Source organism: Lepisosteus platostomus, chromosome 1 (genome assembly GCF_059453375.1).
Source record: "Lepisosteus platostomus isolate fLepPlt1 chromosome 1, fLepPlt1.hap1, whole genome shotgun sequence".
Classification (NCBI taxonomy): domain Eukaryota; kingdom Metazoa; phylum Chordata; class Actinopteri; order Semionotiformes; family Lepisosteidae; genus Lepisosteus; species Lepisosteus platostomus.
The window spans coordinates 12,502,096-12,527,350 of record NC_142611.1 but is presented as its reverse complement, the minus strand read 5'-3'; the positions used below and the strand labels follow the sequence as shown (position 1 = coordinate 12,527,350).

Genomic DNA, 25,255 nt, shown 5'->3' with positions numbered 1-25,255 from the left:
AGAAAAATGTAGACGCCAGCCAAAAGCTGATTAAAACCTCTTGCTGTAAAATGAAGCAATCTTTTCTTTCTCTTTCCACACACTGAAATAACGAGACTCTCCCCTTATATGTAGCAGACGGCTCTAATGAATGGGGTGACATAGTTATTCATTTACATTTTGGGCAGATTTCACCAGCCCTCAAAACCTTTGCTAATATCACATTCCCCGGGCAGCGCTTTCAGGAATTGACACTGGGGGTGGAAAACAGGGCTGTATGTATTTGACATACTGTACCTACAGGGGATGGGGACTGAAAGCTGCTTTTAATATCATGAAAAGCAAAGAAAAGGGAAAGAAATCCAGAAATCTATTCTTCCTCATTAGCAGGCAGCTGCAGGCTACAGTGAGCAGAAGCTTTTCTATCTTTTCTATCTGTCTGTATTTGGTATTTAGCTGATGTGTGTCACATACCTGCTATTTCTTTTTTCTTTAAGGTAATCTATGCAGAACAGTCTGTGGAAGTGATGGAAAAGTTTGGGCTCACTGAGAAACTGAAGACATTCAATTCTCCCTGTGCTTCCTAATTCAGTTGCTGGAAATAAAATTACATTTTAGTTTTCTGATGTCTGATGATTAAATATCTTGATGTTTATTGTGTTTACGTATCTTAAATATCTACATTTATTTTCAGTTTGGACTGAAAATACCATAGGAGAAGATACATGGAACAGAATATACAGTACAGTCAAGTTGTTGGATACAACAATCTGAAATCATTCAAGGAGTGACCAAATGAGATTTTGGGGTCATTTAGCAGTCAAGTATGCAGGATGTGTTCCTCGCATTCTCATGTTCTTATAAATACACATTTTCTCTGGTTTCAAATGTGTACTTTAGTGTCAGACTCTGTTTGTCTTTAGTTCACAGAACGAGCAGCACTTTTTGCATTGATATCTGCTTTGCTGTCTTAAAGCAACTCAAAAACACTAATATTGACATGATCTGCTTCATGTTTCAGGAATTGTATTATTGTGATACTGAATACAGACACACACATAATACTCATCACTATTGAGTTACTTGTATATTTTACATTTTTGTTACTCCGTACTGTATGTTCATAATACAAATGCAGGTTACAGCAAGAAAATATAGTGTATTTGTGTTTATTTTTTTAATGAATGTGTTCAAATGGGAAGGAAATCTGGACCTTCTGGACCCAGACTGGGGTGCTTTGGTTAATGCAAAAGGAGCTCCTTAAGGATTTTTTCAACAATACAGGCTTTTGTTTTATGCCAGTCTGAAGTCACTCAAAACAAAAGTATTGTATGATTTGAAGTTAAAGACTTAGCAAATCAGATTAATAGTTCCATTACGACAAATGCTTCAGTAACGTATTTATATAACAGCCAACTTTTTCCACTAGCCAGATCCTGAAGGCACCCTTGGTGTACTCTTTTTATCAGGGATGGTCTGGAAAACTGTATTACCTAAAACACCCTTTGCAGATTACTCCCCTGAGAAAGGTATCCCAGATTTCTTCACTCTTTGTGCACAGAATGGATTTTAGATACAGAAGTCTCACTAAACCCAAGCATGACCTGACCAAACCTTTTTTTTTCTGAAGTTGGTCCTCTGAGAAATTTTGCATCTGACTGCTGAAAATTAGGTTTGGTGAAACTCTGCTGAGTGAACTGGAGAATGAAAATCATGGCCCGCGTGGGAGAGAACAGCATGAAAATATATTTTGCCTTGCCTGGGCTCCCACAACACTGAAGAACATGGATGTTAAAATATTTGATGGCATTTTGCTTCTGCTTTCTGCAAATCTTATGGGTGATTGATTCAGTGTGCAGAAGAAATTGCAGCTCTAAAGTGGATCAGGCTCTTCAAATACTGCAGTATGAGTAATTAATGCCGAAATTTCTACCATCCCCAAGCTTACCTTGAAAGTCATTGGTTTAAGCTGCATTTGATTTATTTGTTAATTTAATTTACTAACTGTACATTTTAGAATTCAAGTTTGTTTTCATTCATACTCAAGACACTCAATAAGATTATTTTTGAAAATATCTGTAGAGCCTGAGGTTGATTTGGCATTATTTTTCAGAATTAATTTTAAATGGTCCACACTCATTACACAGTATAAGTCACAAAAGTAAGAACCACATATAATTGTACTGTTTCGGTTTCTACTGGCACTAGAAATACTCTGAAAACTAAAAAGCATGGCTTAATCTTGCATACCAGTTGTTGTCTCTCAGCTCTTTCTTAGCTGGATTAGTGACACTTTTCGATGATCAAGGATAAATAAATATAACTATTTCACAGTCTTCCTGTTAACCCTCTTGTGGAAACTCCTGTGCACTGTGCTAAATGCCGAATGTGCCCGACAAGTTCAGACATCAAAATAAAAACATACAGTATATAGTCCTCATTCTCTTCACTGTGGTGCAAGATACTTTCTAAAGCTGGTATAAGCAACACTTTCTGTGTCATTTGATCATGCAGCACAATCATGACATTACTGTATGTTCTTAATCAGATCAGTTGTCTACCCATACAATATTGCCAGCAGCTAGGTACTGTATATCACCCTGTAACTAACAACTAGCAGACCACTGAAGCTAAGCAGGTGTGAACCTGGTAAGTACCTGAATGTGCGACTACCTGGAAAACCTAAGATTGTTGCTAGAAGAGGAGTTAGTAGGACTCACCCTGTGCTCTGTGTGGGTCCCAATGTGGTTATGTAGTGATGGGGCCACTATACTGTAAAAGGGTTAAGTCCTGACTCTCTGTGGTCATTAAAAATCCCAGGGCATCTCTCGAAAAGTGTAGGGGTGTAACCCCAGCATCCTAGCCATATTTTCCCCTGGCCTTTACAATCATGGCCTCCTAATAATCCCCATCTATCATTTGGCTTCATTGCTCTGCTCTCCTACCCATTGATAGCTGGTGTGTGGTGACTGTTCTGGCACGCTATGGCTGCCGTCACACTTTCCAGGTGGATGCTACACATCGATGGTGGTGGAGGGGAGTCCCCATTACTTGTAAAGCACTTTGAGTAGAGTGTCCAGAAAAGCGCTATATGCTGTAAGTGTAAGGAATTATTATTACCTATACAGTATGTTTCTTAGTCTCAAGGCCATGACTAGGTTTATGAACTGGTTGTTTATGCTCCTGGAGATGATTATTTCTCAAAGACAGTTCTCTGTCATTCTAATCAGACCATCAGCAATACTTGACAATACATAAACATAAACAGATTATGTTCATAAACGAAAGGCCTTCTGCCTGTTGAATCAACCAAATATTTAGCAGTTGTTATTTCTGATCCTGTTCTCCTTGGCTCTCGACCTCTGTTTCTGACACGAAAAGTCCATTATTATTTAACTCCCTTTTGGTCTAAGGAGAAAAAAATGGAAACACAATCTTAAATCTAACCCCCATTTTCGAGTGGAAAAACAGATCTGACAATATCTCTGTGGCCACACTATGGGAACCTCTGAAGGCTGTCTGTCAAAATCAGATAATTTCTTATTCTGTCTACACTAGCCAAACAATGAAAATCTAATCAAGAAGCACGAATTAACTCTACAGTATATTGGTTGTCGATCGTGACTATTTAGTAGCCACCACACAAGAATAATATACTGTAAGGAATAATTACCACTACTGATTCTGTTTGATCTTTTTTCCACAAATAAGTATGAAAGACTGTTACTTCACCTGCATATTGCTCTGTATGAATAAGGAGATCCAGCAAACAGATTCCTTTGTCATCAGAACAGATGAAAGGCAGCCCGCTGTTTCAAAACTCAAGTGTGCTGCTCCTCCAGGAACCTTACAATTAATCTGAGATAGCTAACGAGTTAGCTTCCTTTTCTGTCAGGCTGAATGCTTCACCCCCTGCAGATAATTCACATTTGCATGTGTTTTTTAAGTATCTTGATTTTACAACAGTCAACAGTCAAGAGCTACAGTAAAACAACCCAATAGTTGGGTGAATTCTTCCCGCCATTAGTTCAATAAAAATAGGAAGGCACTAGTTAAATATTAATTTTCTTCAGTATTCAATATTCTTGCTCCTATACCATACTCCTTTCTGCTTAAGAGGAATCCAATCAACATGGCCCCCTCTCCATGGCTAGGCACCATTTTATTGTTACTGAAGTAAAGGGGGACCATACTAAGTGTATACTCTTCTTATTGTTCAATCTCTCCTCACCTCTTCTTTATACAATTCAGTCATCCTTGACCTTTGCTGATCTTGCAGCCTGTAAAGGCTTTTGATAGAATCCATTTGGATTATTTATTGTTTGAATGTTTGAAATTTGGTGATACAGTACATTTTATTCCTTTCGTAAATCGCTTTCAAATCACTTATTTTTACAAACACAACAGGATCAGATTAGTCCCGAAATATACATCAGGGACCCACTGTTCCTCCTCTCCTGTTTGCTTTGGAAATTGAACCCCTCTTGGTTACACTGAGGACATTGCAAGAGCTGCAGAAGGTGAGAAGTGGAGGGTTAGGAGTTTGGTTATTTCTCTGAGAATAAAGTACATTTACAAGTATCAGTATAAAATACATTTCTAAACAAGGGCGGAGCGGTGGCTCTGTGGCTAAGGATCTGCGCCTGTGACTGGAAGGTTGCTGGTTCAAATCCTGTGGCTGGCAGAGGAATCCTACTCCATTGGGCCCCTGAGCAAGGCCCTTAACCCCAACTGCTCCAGGGGCACTGTGCAATGGCAGACCCTGTGCTCTGACCCCAAGCTTCTCCCTGTCTGTGTCTCCATGGAGAAAAGCTGGGGTATGCCAAAAGATGAATTCCTAATGCAAGAAATTGTATAGGGCTAATAAAGAAACATTATTATTATTATTAATGTTTTTAAATTAAGAGTGCTGCAAGAAAGATACTACCCTGAGCACTCCGCTTTGATTAAGCTTAAGCTTAAAATATTTGAATATTAAAATAACTACAGTAGTTCTCTTTCTTCCTTTTTTTCAAAGGAATCTGAACTCTTCTTGATCAACTAATCATCGTCTCTTTCATCTGACAGAACAAAGTCTCACATACCTCAAAATTATTCCTTCTTCAAAAAAGGAAATCAGATTTTAATTTAGCTTTCTCTAATTTTATGATTTTTGCACTGCTACTATTCAGAAAATCTCTGTTTCAGCTTCAAAATCATTAAACTGTCTGGTGTGAAACAAGTCTCTACCTGCCTTAGTTTGTTAAAATACATTCAATAATGCTGATGTATTACTTACTGTATGTCTGGCAAAAGCTTTGTAAATATGAAGAGAATAAAAAGACAAGACAAGGCATTCAATTGTTAAGGAAAGAAAATATAGGCTTACTTAAATATAGTAATCCCACATCTTTATGTATGTGTTTGAATTGATCATATGTTTAATACTATCTAACTTCAGTAGTGTTTCCAACATAGACAAATATTACAATCGTCACTTTCAACTATGCAAGTATAGGAAATAAAATACTCCTGTATCAGACAACAATCCAGAACTGATTATTCACCTTCGCACATTAAAGCAGTAGAACAGTCCAAATCTGCTAATGCAGTAATAGGAAGTGGATTAAATTAAAAGGAAGGAATAAATAATACAGTTTCAGCACAGAAAATCAGTAAACGTTCACTCAATATTTTCTCTTCTACAGTAGCTTTTCAGTGGTTTACACCACTTTAATCTGATCAAAGCAAGTCAATCAGACCATAAATAACACATTGATTTATTCAGAGGGAATTATGTTTCCAATACTGTAAAAGTTGTCTTTTTTCAAGGAAAACTGTTGGATAAGAAAAAAACACGTCTATGAAAGAAAATGCACTGTAGAAACGTTTGAATTAAATGGAAGCTTCCTTTTTTTTATGCACCGCACTGAAAGTGAGTTCAACCAATACTGTAGTTCAATATTATCTGTATGGGCACATTGAGATTGAAGCTTAGCATTATGTTCCCATTCACCTTTTACCAGGACTGGGTTTTAAAATGTCTCTTTCACAATGTACGGTACACTCTCGACAAGTACTGTATATGCCACATTAAAACAGCAGCGATCTCAGCTTCCATTAAAATATATGCAAACAACTGCAAAGTGTATAAATACAGTGCTTGATAATGACAAGGTATTACAACCATTTTACTTTAGAAAACACTTTCAAACATAATCGTCTGTTCTCTAATGCCCATTTTATCAACTCAATACAAAGGAAATGTAAGATTACTAATCATCAAAACCATTATCACCTTTTTAAGACATTACATTGCTTGCTTGCACCTTCCCCATGATCATTTTTTATTATAACATCCTGGTTTAGAAAGGCACTACTCTCAAGCCTCAGATACTGTACATCAAGCTTATGAAATATGGTTTCATCAAGTACCTTAGGAAGCAAGGACATACTTTTTGTTTCTCATTTTGCTTAACACACATACACCTTTCATTTTCTGTAAATATTCTAAAAGTCAAGGGAATAGTAACTTGCCATGGGTAAATCAACCGGCAGAACTAATGTGCCACAGAGCTCGTTTTTCTGCAATATGACCCTTTGTCAATTTCTATTTTACCCCCAGGAACAATAATTTTCCACCATAAACCTTATCTCCAAACCAATATGTGAGGAGCATATTGTTTTTCTTCACTCATGGGCACAAAACAAGGTAACAGTAAAGATTAATTCTGTACTGGAATATGTATTTTTACTGCTAATGACACACCTGAAGGGACTGTTTTTTTTCTTGGTTTAGATATTTAGTGATTATTTTGTTATTTACAAAATGTATTACGTGAGAGAGGTACTGTAAGTGGTAGCTTTTGTTTTAATATGCATATGGCTTCACAGCCGAAACGTTGTGTTTTCTCTCTTCTCTTTTCAGCATGGAATAAACCTATTACTTGTTCCTAAGTAAATAAAGAACAAATGTGTTGTTTTTAATTTCCTACCCTTTCAATAAAAAATTAAATTCAAGGATATATACATGTAGTGTATACATACATGCTGCCTCAATTACAGTTGAAGACGTGAATTTTGTTTGTTTACATAAGCACACAAGAAAGTGTACAAATGAGAGTAAGTAGTTCAGTCTAAGTTGTTTATTAGTAGCTAAGTGCTCTGAAAGCAAGATGAGTGTCAGCATAGACAGTGGAGCTAGGCTGTTTGTTCCATATTCCCATAAACCTTTGTGTGAAAAACACAGCCTTAAAGGCACTTCCCCATAGTTTCCACGTGTGTGCTCTGCTTTGTGTGTCAGTGTTTGTTCTGAAGAAGTCAAGTGGGTTTACTTCTTCAGTGCCCTTGAGGATTTTGAAAACTCGAATTAAAAACTTCTGCTATGTTCCAGAATAAAAGGGCATGACTGTTTTATCCTGGCATATTACAATATTCCTTAAAACTCAGGTATCTGGCTAGGCTTTTAACTGATTCCAGGAATATGTTTTTTTGTATTGTGGAATCCAAAATTATTCTAATACATTATTCTAAATGAGTTCTTACTAGTACATTACAGAATTTTAAAAGATCTTCCATTGATTGAAATTCTGCATTTTTTAATTCAGTTCCTGAGGTGCTATCTGGGTGGAATTTGTATGTTTGCTGCGTTGTGATGCCACAGGAGTAGTAACCACCACCCTTGGCATGAAAAGGAGTGTTCCTTACTCCAGACATGCCCCTCATAACCTTCTCGGGTTACTCAAACTCGCTCACGCCACTGACCTCCGGGGGTCTCTCCTATCGTCGGGCCCTTAGCTCTTGGTTTCCCAGGCTTGACAAGCTTCACCCTCAACAACGATGACACTCTTCTCTCTCTCCAGGAGCCTCACTCTTTTCACACTCATCTCGGAGCCTCCTGCTACCTGATGACACACAACTTCCAGGGTGATGGGCCCTTAGACTTCCAAGGTCCGCTTCCAGTTGCTGACATCCTCCTCTGATGTTACCAGGAGAAAGCACAATCTCCAGCGCTTCACTGTCATGCTGAGACTCCTCGCACTAACAGCACCGAGTCTCTCTAGAAGCACATCCCACGTCATGCCGAAACTCAACACACTTTTCCTACACACTTCCACAGCCTTAGGCTGTGCCCTTCCCTCATGCTCAGCCACCACTGCCCTCTCACCCCCCATGCAGTATCGGTGGCTCCCTCACTTTGTTGCCACCTCATGCTCACCACCTGAGGTGTGCAGTTAAACAGACCCTACTCTCTCCCATGCTACGCTGTATCGGCTGGGGGAGAGCCCCTCTACCACTCTGCACTCTCTAGCACTCTCTGACACTCTAACACTGGACTCACACACACTCACAAATTCTCTCTCTCACACAGCGGACTTGCGGACAGCAATGTTCTCACACACCATAACCATCCCTTGAAATCTTTAACTTTAACCAGAAGCCCGATGATTGTTAGCAGTTCAACAAGACAGCCCATCCCCACTGTACAGTATATCTGTTGCTTGCAAACACAAAGTAGGGCCATGGTTGTGTTTTCTTTCATGTAACAGTTTTATACTTGTATCTTCAGACTCACCACATCAATAATCTGCAGCAAAGTCATCCCAAGTTCCACGAGCAGTGGCTGGGAGTCATTGAGAACGGGCCTTTCCAGGCGGTTGTAGTTCTCCAGCAGTTCTTTGTACAATTTCCTTTGGTATTCGCCCTGATGGGATTCTGCATGACAATAAACAATAAAACAGAAGGAATGACAAATCTTCAGGGGAAATACATACAGCATACATCGTCAGCCACTGTATCATCAGTCAGTTGTACTATATCTACAGTGCCCTCTAAATGTATTGGAATTGCAAAGTCAAAACTATTATTTTTGCTTTACAGTTCATGTGTATACAGTACATTTTATAATAAGTACAATAGAACATACAGTTTATTTATGGGTAATTCAATGTATGTATTTGATCACGTTTGAACAAAAACATTGTATTTAACACTGTGATTTCAAATTACTGGGACACATTTGCATTAAGTCAATTTCAGAGTGTAAAAGTCTGTTTTGGTAGCGTATTCCTTTGAGGCAATAACTGCATGATGTCGATGACCCACATTCTTTGTGTTTTCCTTCAAGATGCTTTTCTGCTGCCACTTTGAGTTCTTTTCTATTCTATTGATGCTCTGAGTTCAATTTTTTCTTCAGTGTGTAAAATACTTGCTGGTCTGGATTTAAATTTAAAGATTAACTCGCTCAGTCTAAGGTATTCTGCTTTTACTGAGGCACTCCACATTTGCAATGATTTGCAATGAGAAAGGCATCGTGTCTGTGATTGTTTTTAACGTAATGTAACCTAGCGCGGATCACAGCAGATGTAAAATCTATTATTGGGGAATCTGGATGGTTGTTAGACCTACTGTGATTAGCTTTAGGTTACATTTAGAAATAAATAAGGTGACAAATGGAGAAGAGGAGGCCTTTCCACCCATATTATATGCAGTAGTTGATTCAGTTTCGAGTGTCTAAGTAATCTGAAGATCTCATCTCACCATTCCTTGAAAGAAGCCAGGTTATCAGCTTCGACAGTATGGTGGTGTAGCTTGTTCCATAATTCCATAGTAATCACATAATTGTAAAAAAGAGTCTCTTGATCTCAGGTCTCATTTCCTCCCTTTCCTCCCTAGTTTCCTATATCACTTTTCTTAAGAAATCCACTGAGCTAACCTTGCGGTGACCTTTGAAAGTTCTAAGTATTTGCGTCAGATCCCCTCAGTCTTTTCTGTTCAAGACGAGGGAGGACATTTAAGTGACTTTGGCTTGTTAGACCAATATATTCCTTTAAGCCTTTGAAAGTACCTGGTAGCTCCTCTCTAGTTTTAATTCCATACTTGGTAACCACATTTGTACACATTATTTTAAATAGGGTCTAAGGAGTGCATTTTACAATTTTGACATAACATTCATTTGGCATACTGTAAATTCTACCTATGTCGTTTAAACTCTGTGTTCTAACATTCTTTTTTATGACTTTTTTAAAAAAAATGAAGAAGTCAAAATAGAATAGAAGGCAAAAGAAGTAAATATCTCCGAAATTGTTTGACATATTTAAAAAGCAAATTTCACAATGAATTGACCATAACAGATTCTATTTTTATTATGTTTGTACTCATCATCAATTTCCATACTGTCATAAAGACATTACATAAAGAATTACAGTACAGTACATAATACTGTGTAATGTAATATGTAATACTCTTCTTTATGATGGTTTTAAACTTTTTTATATGATTTTTTATGAATTTCATCACCTATTGCAGCTTGCAAGTTGATTCAGAGGACTAGTGAGACCAGAAAATTAATGAAAGACGCACTACAATAGAAGTATGGAGAAGATGGAACACACAATGTTTTACGCCATTTTAAAAACAAACCGGGGTGGGCAAAGTGTGTCTGCAGAGTTTCATTCCAATTCATCTCTTAACAAGCCAAATCAACTTTCTATTGTTTGAATGGGACCAATGTAACCATTTCTCCCAGCTCCTGAGGTGCTTTAAGAAGACCTTGAAAACCTCAGCCACACATGTGCTCCAGGACCAGGACTGCGTGTCCCTAATGTAATTGATGGGTATGAGTCCCACTACATTGATTTATGAAGTCAAGGAGATTTTTGAAAGTGTATACAATCACAATCTTCTTAAACTCAATATGAGGCATGTTCATGTTGCTGTTATCTTGTGTATCCTGGATTTCTATGTCTGCAATGGCAGTGCTTAACTTCAAAACATGATTCATTGCTATAACCACCCGGTGCTTATTGTATTCTGAATGCCTGAAATAAAGTAGCTTGTTAAGAATTCCTTTCAGATACAGGGTATGTCGGTTCAGACACAGCACTAAAGGCTGTAAAGGCTGAAGTGTGTATTTCTATAGTGCTTTTATTAGCCGGTAGACTTTCTAATGTTTCCAAAGGGGGAAATGTCCAGAAAATTTTAATAAAGCTTTTACATTTCATATTTAAAAATATAATAAATATTTGATATCCGTGGCTCTGCACATTAAAATCTCTTGCAGCAGAGAAAATTAAAAACTCCCTTAATTACATTTTAATGTTAATAGTTTAATTGCATTCCTTTTTGTCTTGAAGATCCATTAATGTTCTACGTTTCTGTACAATTTCCTTTAATTGGTCACTGTTCATATTTAATGCCTGTGCAAATAGGAACTCTTGCATAACAGTTGGAAGACCACAGGTGTTCCTTTTTCTTTTTTATGGTTTGAGAAATTTTCTTCTCTACTTATTTACAGTTCCCTTTAGGCTACTGCAGGTTTAACCTGAACAGAATCTCGATTTGCTCAGAGCAAAACTTTGAAAATGAGCAGCTATCCTAATGAAGCATTAGCAACCCTGCGATGACATGATAAGACTTGAGGCAGCATTCATAATCCATTTTTTAGATTTCAAGCTTTTTTGAATGCTCACAAATCTTTTTTCCCCTTCTTCTTTATTTCCCTATGTGCCGTAAAATGCATCAAGTACATCTAAATTAGGAGGGAACAGAGAAAATCCATTCTTTTGCTGTCAGGTCAATGAAGGGAATAATGTGAAATATGATTGGGTAGCTGAGGCCCACTTTGGAATGAATCTATGCTCTGACCTGTCTTGCTAATTGAAATGTCTTTGGGGAAACACCTGCTCTGAAATAAAGCTGCATATTTCCCCTGTAGCTTGACAACTATATTTCAGTTTGTTTTTTCCATTACAATGTCAAAGCTGTAGTGAATGTTCGACAGCTTGTATTTACATTACCATTTAACACTTCTCATAATAATGATCCATAGTAATGATTGAAAACTACTGAAACAAAAATGACTGATAATTCATTGCATTATTCCTTGCGACAATAATTCCAACAATTTTTTTGAACCCAAGGAATTCTAAAGCCAATTCAATTCATCCATTGATGAGCCTCCTACATTTTTAGTTAGCCTGTGGTTTCATGCAATGTACTTTATTTTCATGAATAAAACAAAACAATTGTTTGTTTGTTTCTTTTGAATTGATTTTATTCTGCTGTTAATTATTTAATAATTAAAATAATAATAATTTAATTATTTTAATCTGCTGTTGCGGAGTACAGTGAAAGCAGGTAAAGCTACAATGTTATAATTGCAACCACAATTCTTGAAGGCTATCCTATATTATTATTTTTTTAAACCAGAATATTGCCTATTAGTTGTAACGCAAGAAGTCAGAAACTGAAACAAGCGTAGTTTGCTGGTCAGCGCCAATATGAAGCTTTTCACAGCTATCAAGTGGATGATGCTAGTAATACGATAAAAAATAAATACACTGCAGCTTTAGTAGTGCTGTGCCCTATTTCTAGTAGTCTGCCAGTAAGTGGAGGGATATTAAAGAAGATTTAGCACAAGGGTGGTTATTTCTGCGCAACAGGTAAACAGCAGTTGTGACTCTTCAGAAAGGGGATTCTCAGTTAGACTGGAGCCTCAGAAATTGGTTCATAAGAAAAGATTCAGCATTCCTGTTCACATGGAATGAAACTGGTTTTTATTTTTCATCAAGGCAATCTGCCTTGTCACTGCAAACAAACAGAAGAGAATGAATCCCCTGAGATCTTAAAAGATAGTTGCTGGTGTCCGTATGAAAAGCCCTGTGGAAGTGGCTCATCACTGTTTTTACTGGGTTTACTTCAGAGGGCCATCCCTCCCAAATGAACATGACTATAGATGTCTCCTCATATTAATGTTTGGTCTGGAAAACTCAAAAGGTCATGAATTTGATATAATGAACCCCATAGAAATCAAATGGAGAGCACAACAAGCATGGTTTTATTGTTGACTTATCCAGTTCATATAATTTTATAACAGCCGTATCAATGACCACCTATGATTAACATTCCAGTACCTCACCTACTTTATCATCCTCAACAAAAGCAAATATAGCTCCTCTATACACTGTCAATTCTTTTTTTTTAACTTGAATAATCTTTACAGGTTTAACAAACAAGTCATTTTATTTCCCATAGCAACCCTAATGAAAAAGAACATTACTAAGGATACTACAGCTCGAAGCTTTGTGAAAGACAAAACTGCATAGTGTACCAACAATTTTTTTAAAATCTGTTCTCAATTACATACAAAGGCCCCTTCTGGACTACAGGATGGTGACCTTGTTATAATCTGAAGGACACACCTGAGGCCTGAAGAGTTTATTTTCCTTTCATAGTTACATTACCAGGCAGCACAATCTTCTCTGCTTATTGTCATGTGTAACTGAAAAAAAGTGTAATTGACAACACTGTTGTGATATATCCAATAATAAGTCATAAAAATAAGCCTGGAACAGCAAGGAACAAATGTTTCTACTTTGGTAACTTCTTTAAAAGTTTCCAAATTACTCTCAGGGGAGCAAAATGTGTGCATGGCATGAGAGCATCATTTGGAACCAAGACATTTCTACTTGTAAAGTGGGATTTCTGAAATCTGGGATATCTGCATTTGTGTGTAATGCCTATAGCTGGCTGATTGAAAATAACGAGGCTTTCAGTAGCAGTGGGCGTATTAGTGACACCCCATTAAACTTCAAAGAATGGTAAGACCTTGCTTCTTAACCCTCATAGTTGTTCCATAAAGAATTGACATTTTAGCTAGTTGTTTGGAGTTTAATGTTTTGAATCTATAACTTAATCCCTTTCATATAAAAATGAAAGTGATTACAAAGGATATACAGTATGTGAAAAACTGTCTCTCAGTAACTGCAAAGGGAATATACAGTATACATACATAATATACTGTACAGTACATACAGTATTCATCTTGAGGCAAATTTTCAAACAGCTGAAAAACACTATGGTATTTAAATGACCATTCATTTTAGCCCAGTGTAGGGTTAGTGTTAGGATAACCATTAAATACTGACTCTAGTTACACTTCTTGTTACATTTTAAATGACAATTTTAACAGCGTTTCCCCCAGTAGAACAGGTTTTCTTAAACTTTTGATCAGACTCAATTTTGGAGTTCAATTAAATTGATTTACTATGATTGTATAATTCTGTTGTGTAGCAAACACAGAGACATTTCTATAATCATCAATAATCACTCCTACACCATGTTCCCCACAATGCAAAATGGTAACTGTAAGCACATGACATTACCATCTTCTTTTGTGCTATGACTACTGTATAGCTTGAACAACAAACTTTTTTACACTTGCCCACTTGTGGCCCAATAGAGTATACTGCAGACATCCGTCATTACACATATTGTCCTTTTCTGTTTCCACAATATAATGAATGTCCCATTATTAGTACACCTACTGTATTATTTCTGTATTTTTAATACATGACAATCACTTTATTTTATTAAGAACTGGACATAATTAGGAGCACTAATTAAAAAATAAAGCAACAAAATGTCTGACGTGCCATCTGAGAACTCTGTTGGCAGCACAAAATAATTACTATTATGAAAAATTCAGTAGTTTTACATCACTATCTATTTGCTCTAGAAGAACTGCAATACTCCAGTATGGAAATAGAACATTTGCTATGACAGCTATTTTATAATTGTGAAATTCTTTTCAAACCTAATAGTATGCAGATAGCAGTCCCTTGGCAATCTTGTGTCAAAAAAAAATCTTTTTACTAGGAAAACAAACGTAATTTGCATTGGAACTGGATCTGTTTAAGTTTTGTCAGATGCATGCTCTTGTCTAAACCCAGCTTCAGGATGTCTTGAGCCTGTATTGTACTTTTTTGAAGGGTAGACAGGTGTATGAAGTCAAACATCCTATTGTACTTCATATAGTATACAACTTCATATTTAAAGAAAAAAGGTATTATAATCTGAATTTGCTAAAACAGCTTCACAATTCTTTTCTGCCTACTTTAATAAGGAAATATTGTATTGTATTAGGAAACACCCTTTCCAGAAAACTTCCAGTTGAAAAAGAAAACCTAACACTGTGTTATGATTGTAATTTAGAGTAAATTAAGCATATCATTATTTGAGTATTGATACACTCTTGTTTAGATATGTCCACTCTGTACTTTGTGCAGCAATTTCTTCTCATGACCATGTCTACATAATTATACATGAGTACATATTTAAGGAGAGGCAATAGCAGGAGCTACAATTATTACCATGAAATTACTTTTTCCTTCTTGCGCTGAGGTTCTCAGGACAAACCATGAAACCTGAAGCGACATCTGATACAAAATGTCTTTGGGCTAATATTAGTTTTTGGAATTTAAACACATACAGTACATATGCACGCTTTTTCACGGGACAAAACATTTTGTCTTTTCATCAAAGGCAGATGGAGATTTAAATGTATCGCTACTTTGCAACCTATCAAAACCAATCTTCGTGCAGTATGGACCAATTCAGGCATGCCTGAAGGGAAGTACAAGTTTGATTCTTTTGACAAATTTCTCCTATTGACTGACATATCATGTGATCTCCTTCAGTCATGCGAAACACTCAGAGTTGGTGAAATCTGAGAATCTGAATGGGGAGGTTTAAACTATTGGTTCCTTGTAAAAGTATTCACCGCCTTGCACATTGTTTTAAACCACTCAACTACAGTATGCTTGGGATACAAACCTGACTTATTTCTGTCAGAACATCATGCACATCTGTCTGTTTTTCAAACAGACCCACCTGTTCAGTCTCCAGAGCTCTGACCAAGCCTCCAGTGCGTTCTACTGGCTGTGTCAGTTTCAATAACAAGTCCGACTATTTCCATGTCTTCACATGTCAGATTAATCACCATGATGGTAAATCCCTTAAAGGCAAGTGCCCCAATTGACCTGCAACGTATTAGTGCCTAGTTCTTCTAATAACTATTGTGAACTGTATCCACCACCAGCACACTGTTTTTCTGTGTTTCTCTATTTGGTTACTTTCTGATTTATGCATATGCATGCCAGCAAATTTAACAATTATACCTGAACAGATTTCTTAACACTGAATTCGAGTACCATCAATTCAAATACCATCTGGAGTATGTCATTAGTGCACAAGAATACACGTGCTTCTTTAAAGGCCCTTCTGTGCTTGACACTACATGTCTCTTCAAGGGCTGATCTATGCGAGACAATACCTGCCTGAACACAAAGTTGGCAGAAATGATCTAACTGCTTCTAAAATAAGAGGAAAGTTAAATAATAGTGTTAAGCAGAATGTTTTGTGCTCCATGTTTGTAGTTTCCAGCAGGAAGACACTATAATTGAACATATAGTACAGTATTTGCTGTCACTCACTGTAGCTTTGAGTAAATTACTGTATGAAGCTCAACCTGCACGTTCTAAAAATTCAAGATAAGGCTATATACAGTACAGCACACACAAGCCCCAGTTTAGGTAACATTTTAAAGCAACATTATATGTAATATAAGAATGAACAAAATAACAGCAATGGTACAACAGCAGCCAAGCACAGGTCCACCAAAAAACTAATGAACATTAGATCCGTGCTGATGCAAGTTAAGTTTTCATAGGAGTCATTAATTTACTGTCTATTTGCTTGATCCAGCTAATAAATTGAAATAGCTGAATAAGAGTCATGCTGATTTCCTTGTGTAAGCAGCTATCCATGAATATTTCTGCAAATTAATTCACACAAAAAAAATCGCTGCCCTGGTAATTCCCATAATATGGTCAAGTAAAATGAACACAATTTAACTGATAGCTGTATTGAACTCAATCAGTAAGAGCAAATACATTCATAAACAATGGATTTGTTGAATGCACCACATTTCCAGATGTACAGGCTTTCAATTGATCACAAAACAGACTAAATAATAAAAGCAAATCCACCTCTCCAGTTACCAGTATAAAAATTATACTTGACATCCATTTTAAAAAGTGAGACTGAAACAGTATGCAAAAGAAAAACCATAGCAACCATTCATTACAACTATAGTAAGGGAGAATCTGAGGCATATGCCAAAACTACATTTTCTCTAATTATCATGCTTTCTTCCTTGATTGTATTTTATTAAACAGTAAACCTGGCTTCACAAGTGTTCTCCTGACCAGAACAAAAACTGTAAACTATGAGTAGAGGCCATTCAATCATATATGAAAAATTAAGCTTTCAGTCTTGATTAAATAGAGCTCAGTTCAATTTAGAATGTCTTGGCTTGATTCTCTTCCCTTCCTTTTTAATTAATAACCAACGGGCACAATATTTTCAAAAGAAGTGCAAATAATAGTTTTCTTTTAATTAGCATTTCTCCATTTTTCCCTTGGTCCACAAGCACTCATCAATTAATCTTGTAATTCAAACCATGCAATTTTCCCCCAGTGGATCACTGAAAACATTTACTTCTTTTGCGCCATGCAGACCAAGACAAGAGCCCTTCATACGTACCTTACAAACGTCAACCAGACAGAACACTTTCCTACAGTCCGTACATTGATGTGTGTAGAATATGCTACCTTTTCTGCCCTTGACACTAATTTTCAATTTTCACAAAGCCTTTCAGGATCAGGGCAGACAAACAAAAAGGAAAAAATAAAAATGTGAAGACAACTACCTGAAAACAGAAAAATAAAAAATGCAATGGAAGAAAATACTTGTTGGCTTAAGATATTTTTGTACTTGAGTCTTATATTAGATTCTTAAGAATCTTGTTAAGAACAATGTTTCAAAGGAAAGAAGATTATTTGCTTCCTCCAGCTCAAGTTGTTCCTCCAACCATAGTGGCTTCAACAGCATAAATGGATAGCTTTAAACTCTCAGAAAAAACCCAAATATTTAAAGGTTTCATATAAGCAAACAAACTGTACTCCTTTTCTCCTAACTCCAGCGCTGTTAAAATTATCAGGGATGTATGGTAGGGATGAGCTACACTGCAAAGTAAAATAAAAAGCACAAGATGTTTTTGGCAAAAGCAGTTGCTTACCACTCTCCAAGTTGACTAACTACAAGCTTGGAGTTGGTACATCTGTGGAAATATTATAATAAAAACACCTAACAGAAATGTAAGAAAAGTATGCCCCTGAAGAATCGTGCTGCATTTTAATTCTATGATAAATATAATAAGTATGATAATAAAATGGACCCTTTGTTGTTCCATATGTTGACATGATAATCTGGGATTTTAAAGTTATTTTGATTTTATTGGATTGTCTTAAATCTCTAGTCTGGTTTTAAAATCCAGTTTAATTAGTGAAACTTACCATACTGTATACTTAGGTACAGTGAGATATTGTCTCTGAATACCCATTAAAATCTGTGATCACTGGTTTTCAAGTAACAGTTACTCTGCTGTTCGTTGAGTCTTTTACTGAAGTTCCTGACCTTCTCATCTGAGGCAAATTTAATAAAAGCCACAAATACAAAACGAAACCCAATGAATTACTACATTACTGTACATTGTTTTATTGATCTCTCTCCAAAGAGCTGGTTTTAATCACCTTTTTTCTCAAATTGTGGCTTTTATACAAAATGGCTGTTGATACTCCATTTCTCTATCAAGGAATTGATTGACTAAAATTACTTTACCATACTGTAATTGTAACATACTGTAATAAATCACTGAGCCACTGGAGTGAATTTCTAAGGATGTTAGAATTGGCCCTCATAGCTTTGCTTCACTTGTCAAAAGACAGTACACAAATTAAAATGGTATATAAAGTTGACTGCTTACATGCCTATGTATGCTACCAATTAACAATTTCATGAAAGTTTGAAGAAGAAAAACAATAAATAAACTTTTCGTCTTATATGTTACACAATTTTTAGAGAAAGAAGTCTCTGTTATGAGAAAATGGGAATAAGCATTAAGTATTGTAAGCTGTTATAACTGATAAAGAGAACAGATACATTTAAGAAATGAAATGAAGAGTTATCAGTGCCAGAAAACTACATAAAGTATACAGGAGATGTATGCACCCCAGTAAGTTTGTAAGAGCTTATTTGCCTGTTCTGGTCTTGTTAAGGTAGATTTTGTAGTACAGGGGCACTGTAAAAACAATTCAGCAACAAGGAAGGACAGAGGTCAATCACATCTGTAAGACCTATGATAGCAACTTATGATGTTCTTCAGTGGCAGAAAAGATATATGCTGTGTGATGTGCTGTAAGACATTGGTCATCATAATACATTTGTAGTGGCAAAACACGAGCACACTATGTCAGCAAAGGAGGGAGTAGCGGCCTTAAACATTTTTGACGATTAGAAGATTAGACAGGCTTGTCAAGTCTGGCTTCTGTCAAATTTTAATGTCATTTGATGCGGGGAGCTTAAAGCTAACACATACTGAAGCTGTATACTAATACAGATCGCAGCCACATCCTGGGTGCAGATCCAAATATCTGGGCCAGATCAGTAATTGGGAAAGTAAAGGTAAATAAATATTAAATATTCAAGCAAACAAATGATTTCATCTTCACAAATCGTTTTAAAGAATTTATATTTCTTGATATTCTTCTCTCCCATATAAGCAGACATCCATTTCTTCAAATCCCCTTGCACAGGTTAGCTTAGCTGCACAGATTAGCTTCTAATACCTGAAATGTAAAAACTCTTCACCTACAGTATACTCTCTAAGGTAACAATTTTTTTTTTTTGCAGTAGGTTCTCATTAATGAATCTGAACCTATCCTGATTTAAGGTTTTTCATGAAGGAAAACTGCAATTTGAAGGAAATAGGTGACCTTCAAATCTTGAAGTGCTCACACAGATGGAAGGTAACACATGGTTTGTGTGCTTCTGTGCACACACATCAGGCTATCTTACTGATGTACTGTAGGATACTTCATGCACTTAATTTAGAAGAACAACATCTGCAGTTTTGATCTCACCGGAAGCTGACAATACAGTCATCATCTTCTTAACAATCATCACAACAGAGCCTGAATGGATCACCAGTCACTGAAGAATGTCATCACACTTTTTTATTCTATACTGAAATTTTCTCTTATGCTTTTATCCCCTTTTTCTAGCTCACTGATCAAATAGTAACCTAATTTTTGTAGAGCAGCGTATATTGCAAAACATTAATGAATGCCTGAATATTTGGCATTCCTTTTGCTGCACACAAACATACACATACTGTAAATAATGATTTCCCCTTTCTGTGAAATTATGAATTTTCATATCTTGCCCAATTAATGTGGAAGCATTTGGGGTTACTGGGCCAAAATTGTTATTGTCGGCAAACTGCCCATCTAATTCAGTCGTGATAGATGGAGCAATTTTCCCCACAGCAGAAAATAAGGCCCATTAACCTCATAGAATGTCAAATGATATTGGCTGGGTGGTTTTCAAGGTTTATTTGATTTTCTCTCGAGAGTTTAGAGTTTAAAGACAGTACTGCTTGGTAAAGAGAAAACAAATGAGTGTTTACACAAAACTTAACTTGGGAAAATTAGTTAAAGTTTAAATGGAGTCATTAAATGTAGAGCAGATGCTGCAATGAAACACAAATCTTCTAAATTCATCCTGTTGCTGTTTGTTTTACCACTTAGCCTGTTTCCACATTTAGTAGACCTGGGTAAAACACCTTTTTCTCCGTTAACCTCCATTAACATTAATGGCCAAGGCCAGGAGCTATCACGTTGCAACTCACAATTGGCAACCCACTAAAGCTAAGCAGGTGTGAGTTTGGCCAGTACTGTTATTATTAACATATCCACAGAGTATAAGACATTCCTTTGGGACATTTCAGTATTTGGTTAGATTCTAATGAAAGCGACACAGGGATGAAATATGTATAAAGTACCTTGTGTGAGTCACCTACAGTAGCTTAGGGAATAGTAGTCTAGTTGTGAGGCTACTCACTATTGTTAGAAGTGAGTTACAGAGGTGCTGTAGGGGTGTAGATGTGATGGCAGGTGGAGTTCTAAAGAGAGATGTGTGAAGAGAAATCCTATTTTGACATACAGTATAATGTACATACTATGTACCTGTAGAGAGTAGGATCTAACCTTCCTCCTGAACTTCTGTTATGCGTAAACTCCATATCAGTATTTCAGTCCTACCGAATGCAACAGAGGGCCAAAACGCTTAGGGAGTATTTGGTGTCCCTCGCCTAGCTGAGGGATTGGCAGCTTAGATGCGAGGTGAAAAGAGCCCCCAAAACATGCAGAATTCTCAACTATAATATGCACAAGGTTTTGGTCTTATTGATTCTCATATATGACTGATACGCTTCAGAAGACTATTGACCTGCAGTTAAGATGGAGGGATTGATATTCCTCTATGAGCTGTAAAGCATGCTGCACCTATTCTGAAAGAGTGGCAGGAGAAGTGAACAATGCTGAAGCCAGATTAGTTAACACGCTACAGTATTGCGGGCTGGCAAAGTCCCAGGTGCGAGATATGTCTATGTATATGTAGGAGAGCTGAAGAGGGCGAGACTGGGATCTAGTATTCCTAATAACTTTCTGTTATAAACTCCATTAAGCAAAAACAAAATTGAATAAATAAAATGAGCAAATAAGCGATTAATGTCAACATCTCCTGCTGGCTGCCACCTTCAACCCAGGAAACTGATTTGCTTTGTAACTTGAGCTTTGATGAATGTACAGAAAATGTTTTGGGAAGACAACAACCCCACTCCAATAGCCTTCTCTCACAATCAGGGATCCGATTGAAAGTTTCTTTGGAGCAAATTGTAGGAACATTTTATTACAGGAGGTGTGAAAGAGTGAAACACAGGAGAGTGGGGAAGGCAAGAGCAAGAGGAATTAAATTAATCTTGCTAGAATTTCTCAGAACATATCCCAGTAAAGCCTTCTTTAAGCGAGGTGTATTTCTCCCACAGAGGAAAACAGAAGGCACGCTGTATTGATCCATTTATCCATTTTTTAACCATTTTATCCAATACAGAGTTGCATCTATCCCAGCAAGCAACAGGCAGGAAGAACATATATCAATGTCCAAAAAGCAAAACAAAAGGGTTACAATCTGTTTTTTCAGAAGGAACTTTTGTCATGCTGTACCTCAAATTGAAATACCACTTTCAACTGTAAAACTGAGGCACTGTTACAGAAAGACAGAAGAAGGAAGAAATAAAATAAAAACAGGATGTCTATTCGGAAAGCTTGAACAGAATTCTGCTAACGGTTTGAATGTCTGCCTTATGCATGTATAAAAAGTGCAGAGGGGCATGCATTTAAAAAAAATAAATCTGTATTTGTTTTCCTCAGTTTAAATCTACTATTCTTCAGTTCACCAGTATTAAACACCAAATTGAATTTGACTACGAAAATACTGTGCCCTGTTTTGAGAGCAAGCCTTATGCAATAAATAATACTTGAAGAAAAGAGCCCATCAGCAAAATAAGCAGGGCATAAAAATGGACAATGGGTTTAAATATTCTACTAATATACTGTACCATGACTTAGTTTTGTCAAATTCATGAAACAGCTTTTTACTGTCTCCGTTTTTGTGTGTACAATTCCTAGGAATTTCCCTAAATTCCAGTAACATTCTGTTTTTAAAAGATACTTTTTTTTAAAATATTAACAGTTTTTGGAAATAAGACTAGTCTGTGTCACCAAAAGAAAGGTAAAGAAACGTTACTATTCTCACTAAACATAGTGTAGATAGTATCACAAAACAGTTTTACCCAGCGAAAGCACATTCAGAGATTGGTTGTGCAGCCTCATTGAGTAGAAAGAATGAATGATTTGGTTCACTCTAAATGTGGCTTTATGTCACATTAATGCAAGCCCATCTGTCGTCTTTGTCACTGTCTGAATGTGACAATATCCTTTCTGGGTTTTATGACATTATCAAAATGATACTTATGCAAGTGTTCTCTTTTATCATCAGCTCTGCATGAGTTGAGGTTGTCGTGTACAAACAAGGAAGGTCACAAAGAAGAAGAGGCCTTTTCTGCCCATCTAGGCCATTTAGTTAATAGTCGTTAATGAATCCAGGGATATCAGCCAGCTATTTCTTGGAAGAAACCAGGGTGTCAACAACATGCTTGCTGCTTGTTCCACACTTCTAAAACCTAGCTGCTTAATGAAACATTATAGAAACCTTATGCAATAAATGTGTACAGTACACCCATTATCATACTCATTCTGTCAGTCGCACAATGAATGCCTAGAACAGGTGAACAGTACAATCTATATGCAGTACTGTACCAGGAATAGGAAAGTGAATAGTAGGATTGAGCGGAATATGTGTCTTGTCTCTGAGCCTCCTTTAATTTACAGTCAAGCTTTTACTGGTTTATGTGACTATCTAATTATGATTAGATTGATTCAGGACATTATTGAAAACACTTTTCTCATGCACTGCACAGCACGTAATGTATGAAGGTTACTGTCACGGATGTCGGAAGGGCTAGCAGTGGAATGGCCAGGAGAGCAGTAAAGACCCTATGCGTAACGGTAAAAAGGGGGGCAACGCGGAGGTCAGCCCAGGCTCAGGTGGTCAGACAATGTCGGTATAGAAACCTATGCCCTCAGGCCACAGACAGGAGCGACCTGGTGCTAGGCGGGTCTCAGGACATCCGTACCCTCAATGCTGAGCCAGGAGCAGAGCAGACACAGGAAGGAAATAGGCTACACAACAAGACACACCGGAAAGACATGAATAATCACAGGGAACTAGGAACAAGACAGAAGTAGAGCGCCCTCTAGATGTACTGGGTGTGACAGTTACATCTTATTCACATGTCAAAGTGTCAACTCAAATCTGGTTATTTTAAATATAATTATTTACAGAGGGAATGGAAAACACGTGAATGTTTCTGATTCTAAGAGAAAGCCACAGGTGAAATGCATCTTTGCGAAGATGCCAAAATGTCTGTCACTTTTTTAATGCATCAAAACAAGCAATGGAAAATCAACAAGACTTTCATCAATAAGAATTGCCCTCATCAGTCCAGTGATCACACTGAGACAATGCAACAGGGATACCACCTCGGTACTGAGGACATGTGCAGCCCAGCTGACCAGTGTTTACGGACATCTTTAACTCCTCCCTGTCACAGTCCATGGTCCCCACCTGCTTTAAAAAAACCACTATTGTTCCAACCCCCAAAAAGGCAAAAGTGACATGCCTGAATGATTACCGCCCAGTAGCATTAACATCTGTGGTGATGAAATGCCTGGAGAAGCTGGTGTTGTCACACATCAACTCCTCCATCACAGAGTCCCTGGACCCCTTGCAGTTCGCCTACCAGAACAACAGATCAGTGGATGATGCTGTCTCCCTGGCTCTGCATACAGCCTTGGATCACCTGGACACTAAGAACTCGTATGTGAGAATGCTGCTTGTGGACTACAGTTCAGCATTCAATTCCATCATACCCAGTCAACTGGTGACAAAGCTCAGGGGATTAGGTCTGTGCAACTCTGTCTGCAACTGGCAGCTGGACTTTCTTATCGAGAGACCACAGGTGGTGCGGGTAGGCAATAAAACATCAACACCACTCACCCTGAGCACTGGAACCCCACAAGGCTGCTGTCTGAGTCCAAGGTTGTACTCCCTGTTCACTCACGACTGCACAGCAAGACACAGCAACAACCGCATCATTAAGTTTGCAGATGACACCACTATAATAGGACTGATCATTGATGATAACGAGTCCACTTACAGGGATGAAGTCGTACAGCTGCTTAGGTGGTGTCATAGCAATAACCTGGACTTGAACGTAAAGAAAACGAAAGAGCTAATAGTGGACTTTCGGAGACACAGGCCACACACTCACAGCCCACTCAGTATTGATGGAACGGAAGTGGAAACAGTCACCAGCTTTAGGTTTTTGGGAATTCACATCTCTAAAGATCTAACCTGGACTGTGAACACTGACTCTATCATGAAGAAGGCTCAGCAGTGCCTTTATTTCTTGAGGTGCCTCAAGCGATGGGGGATGCCAATACATGTGTTGGTGAACTTCTACGGCTGCACCATTGAGAGCATCCTCACCAACGGGATCACCGTGTGGTATGGCAACCTCTTCGCGAAAAAAGAAAGGCACTGCAGAGAATGGTCAATATGGCCCAGAAGATCATCGGCTACAGTCTCACCGAGATTAAACAGCTCTATGAGGACTGCTGCCGTGGTAGAATTCTGGCCATCACAGAGGATAGTCACCACCCCGGGCATGAGCTCTTCACCCCACTGCCCTCAGGCAAGAGATATAAGAGCATACGGACACTTACCACTAGATTCTTCAATAGCTTCTATCCACAAGCAGTGAGATTGGCGAACACATTTAGCCATCCCCCTCGGACCACACCTACACCATCACCATCTACCTCTTTATGATTTCTTATCTATTGCACATCTCCAGTCATTGTTTACACGTCTG

The 25,255-nt window shown here is 37.5% G+C and overlaps 1 protein-coding gene across 1 annotated transcript in view; it reads right to left on the bottom strand.

Moving 5' to 3' along the window:
• The window catches only part of chrna8 (cholinergic receptor, nicotinic, alpha 8), a 113,521-nt gene that overhangs the window by 64,625 nt on the left and 23,641 nt on the right, over nucleotides 1-25,255 (bottom strand). Inside the window, exon 2 of the mRNA XM_088624552.1 lies at nucleotides 8,534-8,673. Within this exon, the coding sequence (XP_088480678.1) occupies nucleotides 8,534-8,673 (140 nt within the window). The remainder of the gene's footprint in view (nucleotides 1-8,533; nucleotides 8,674-25,255) is intronic.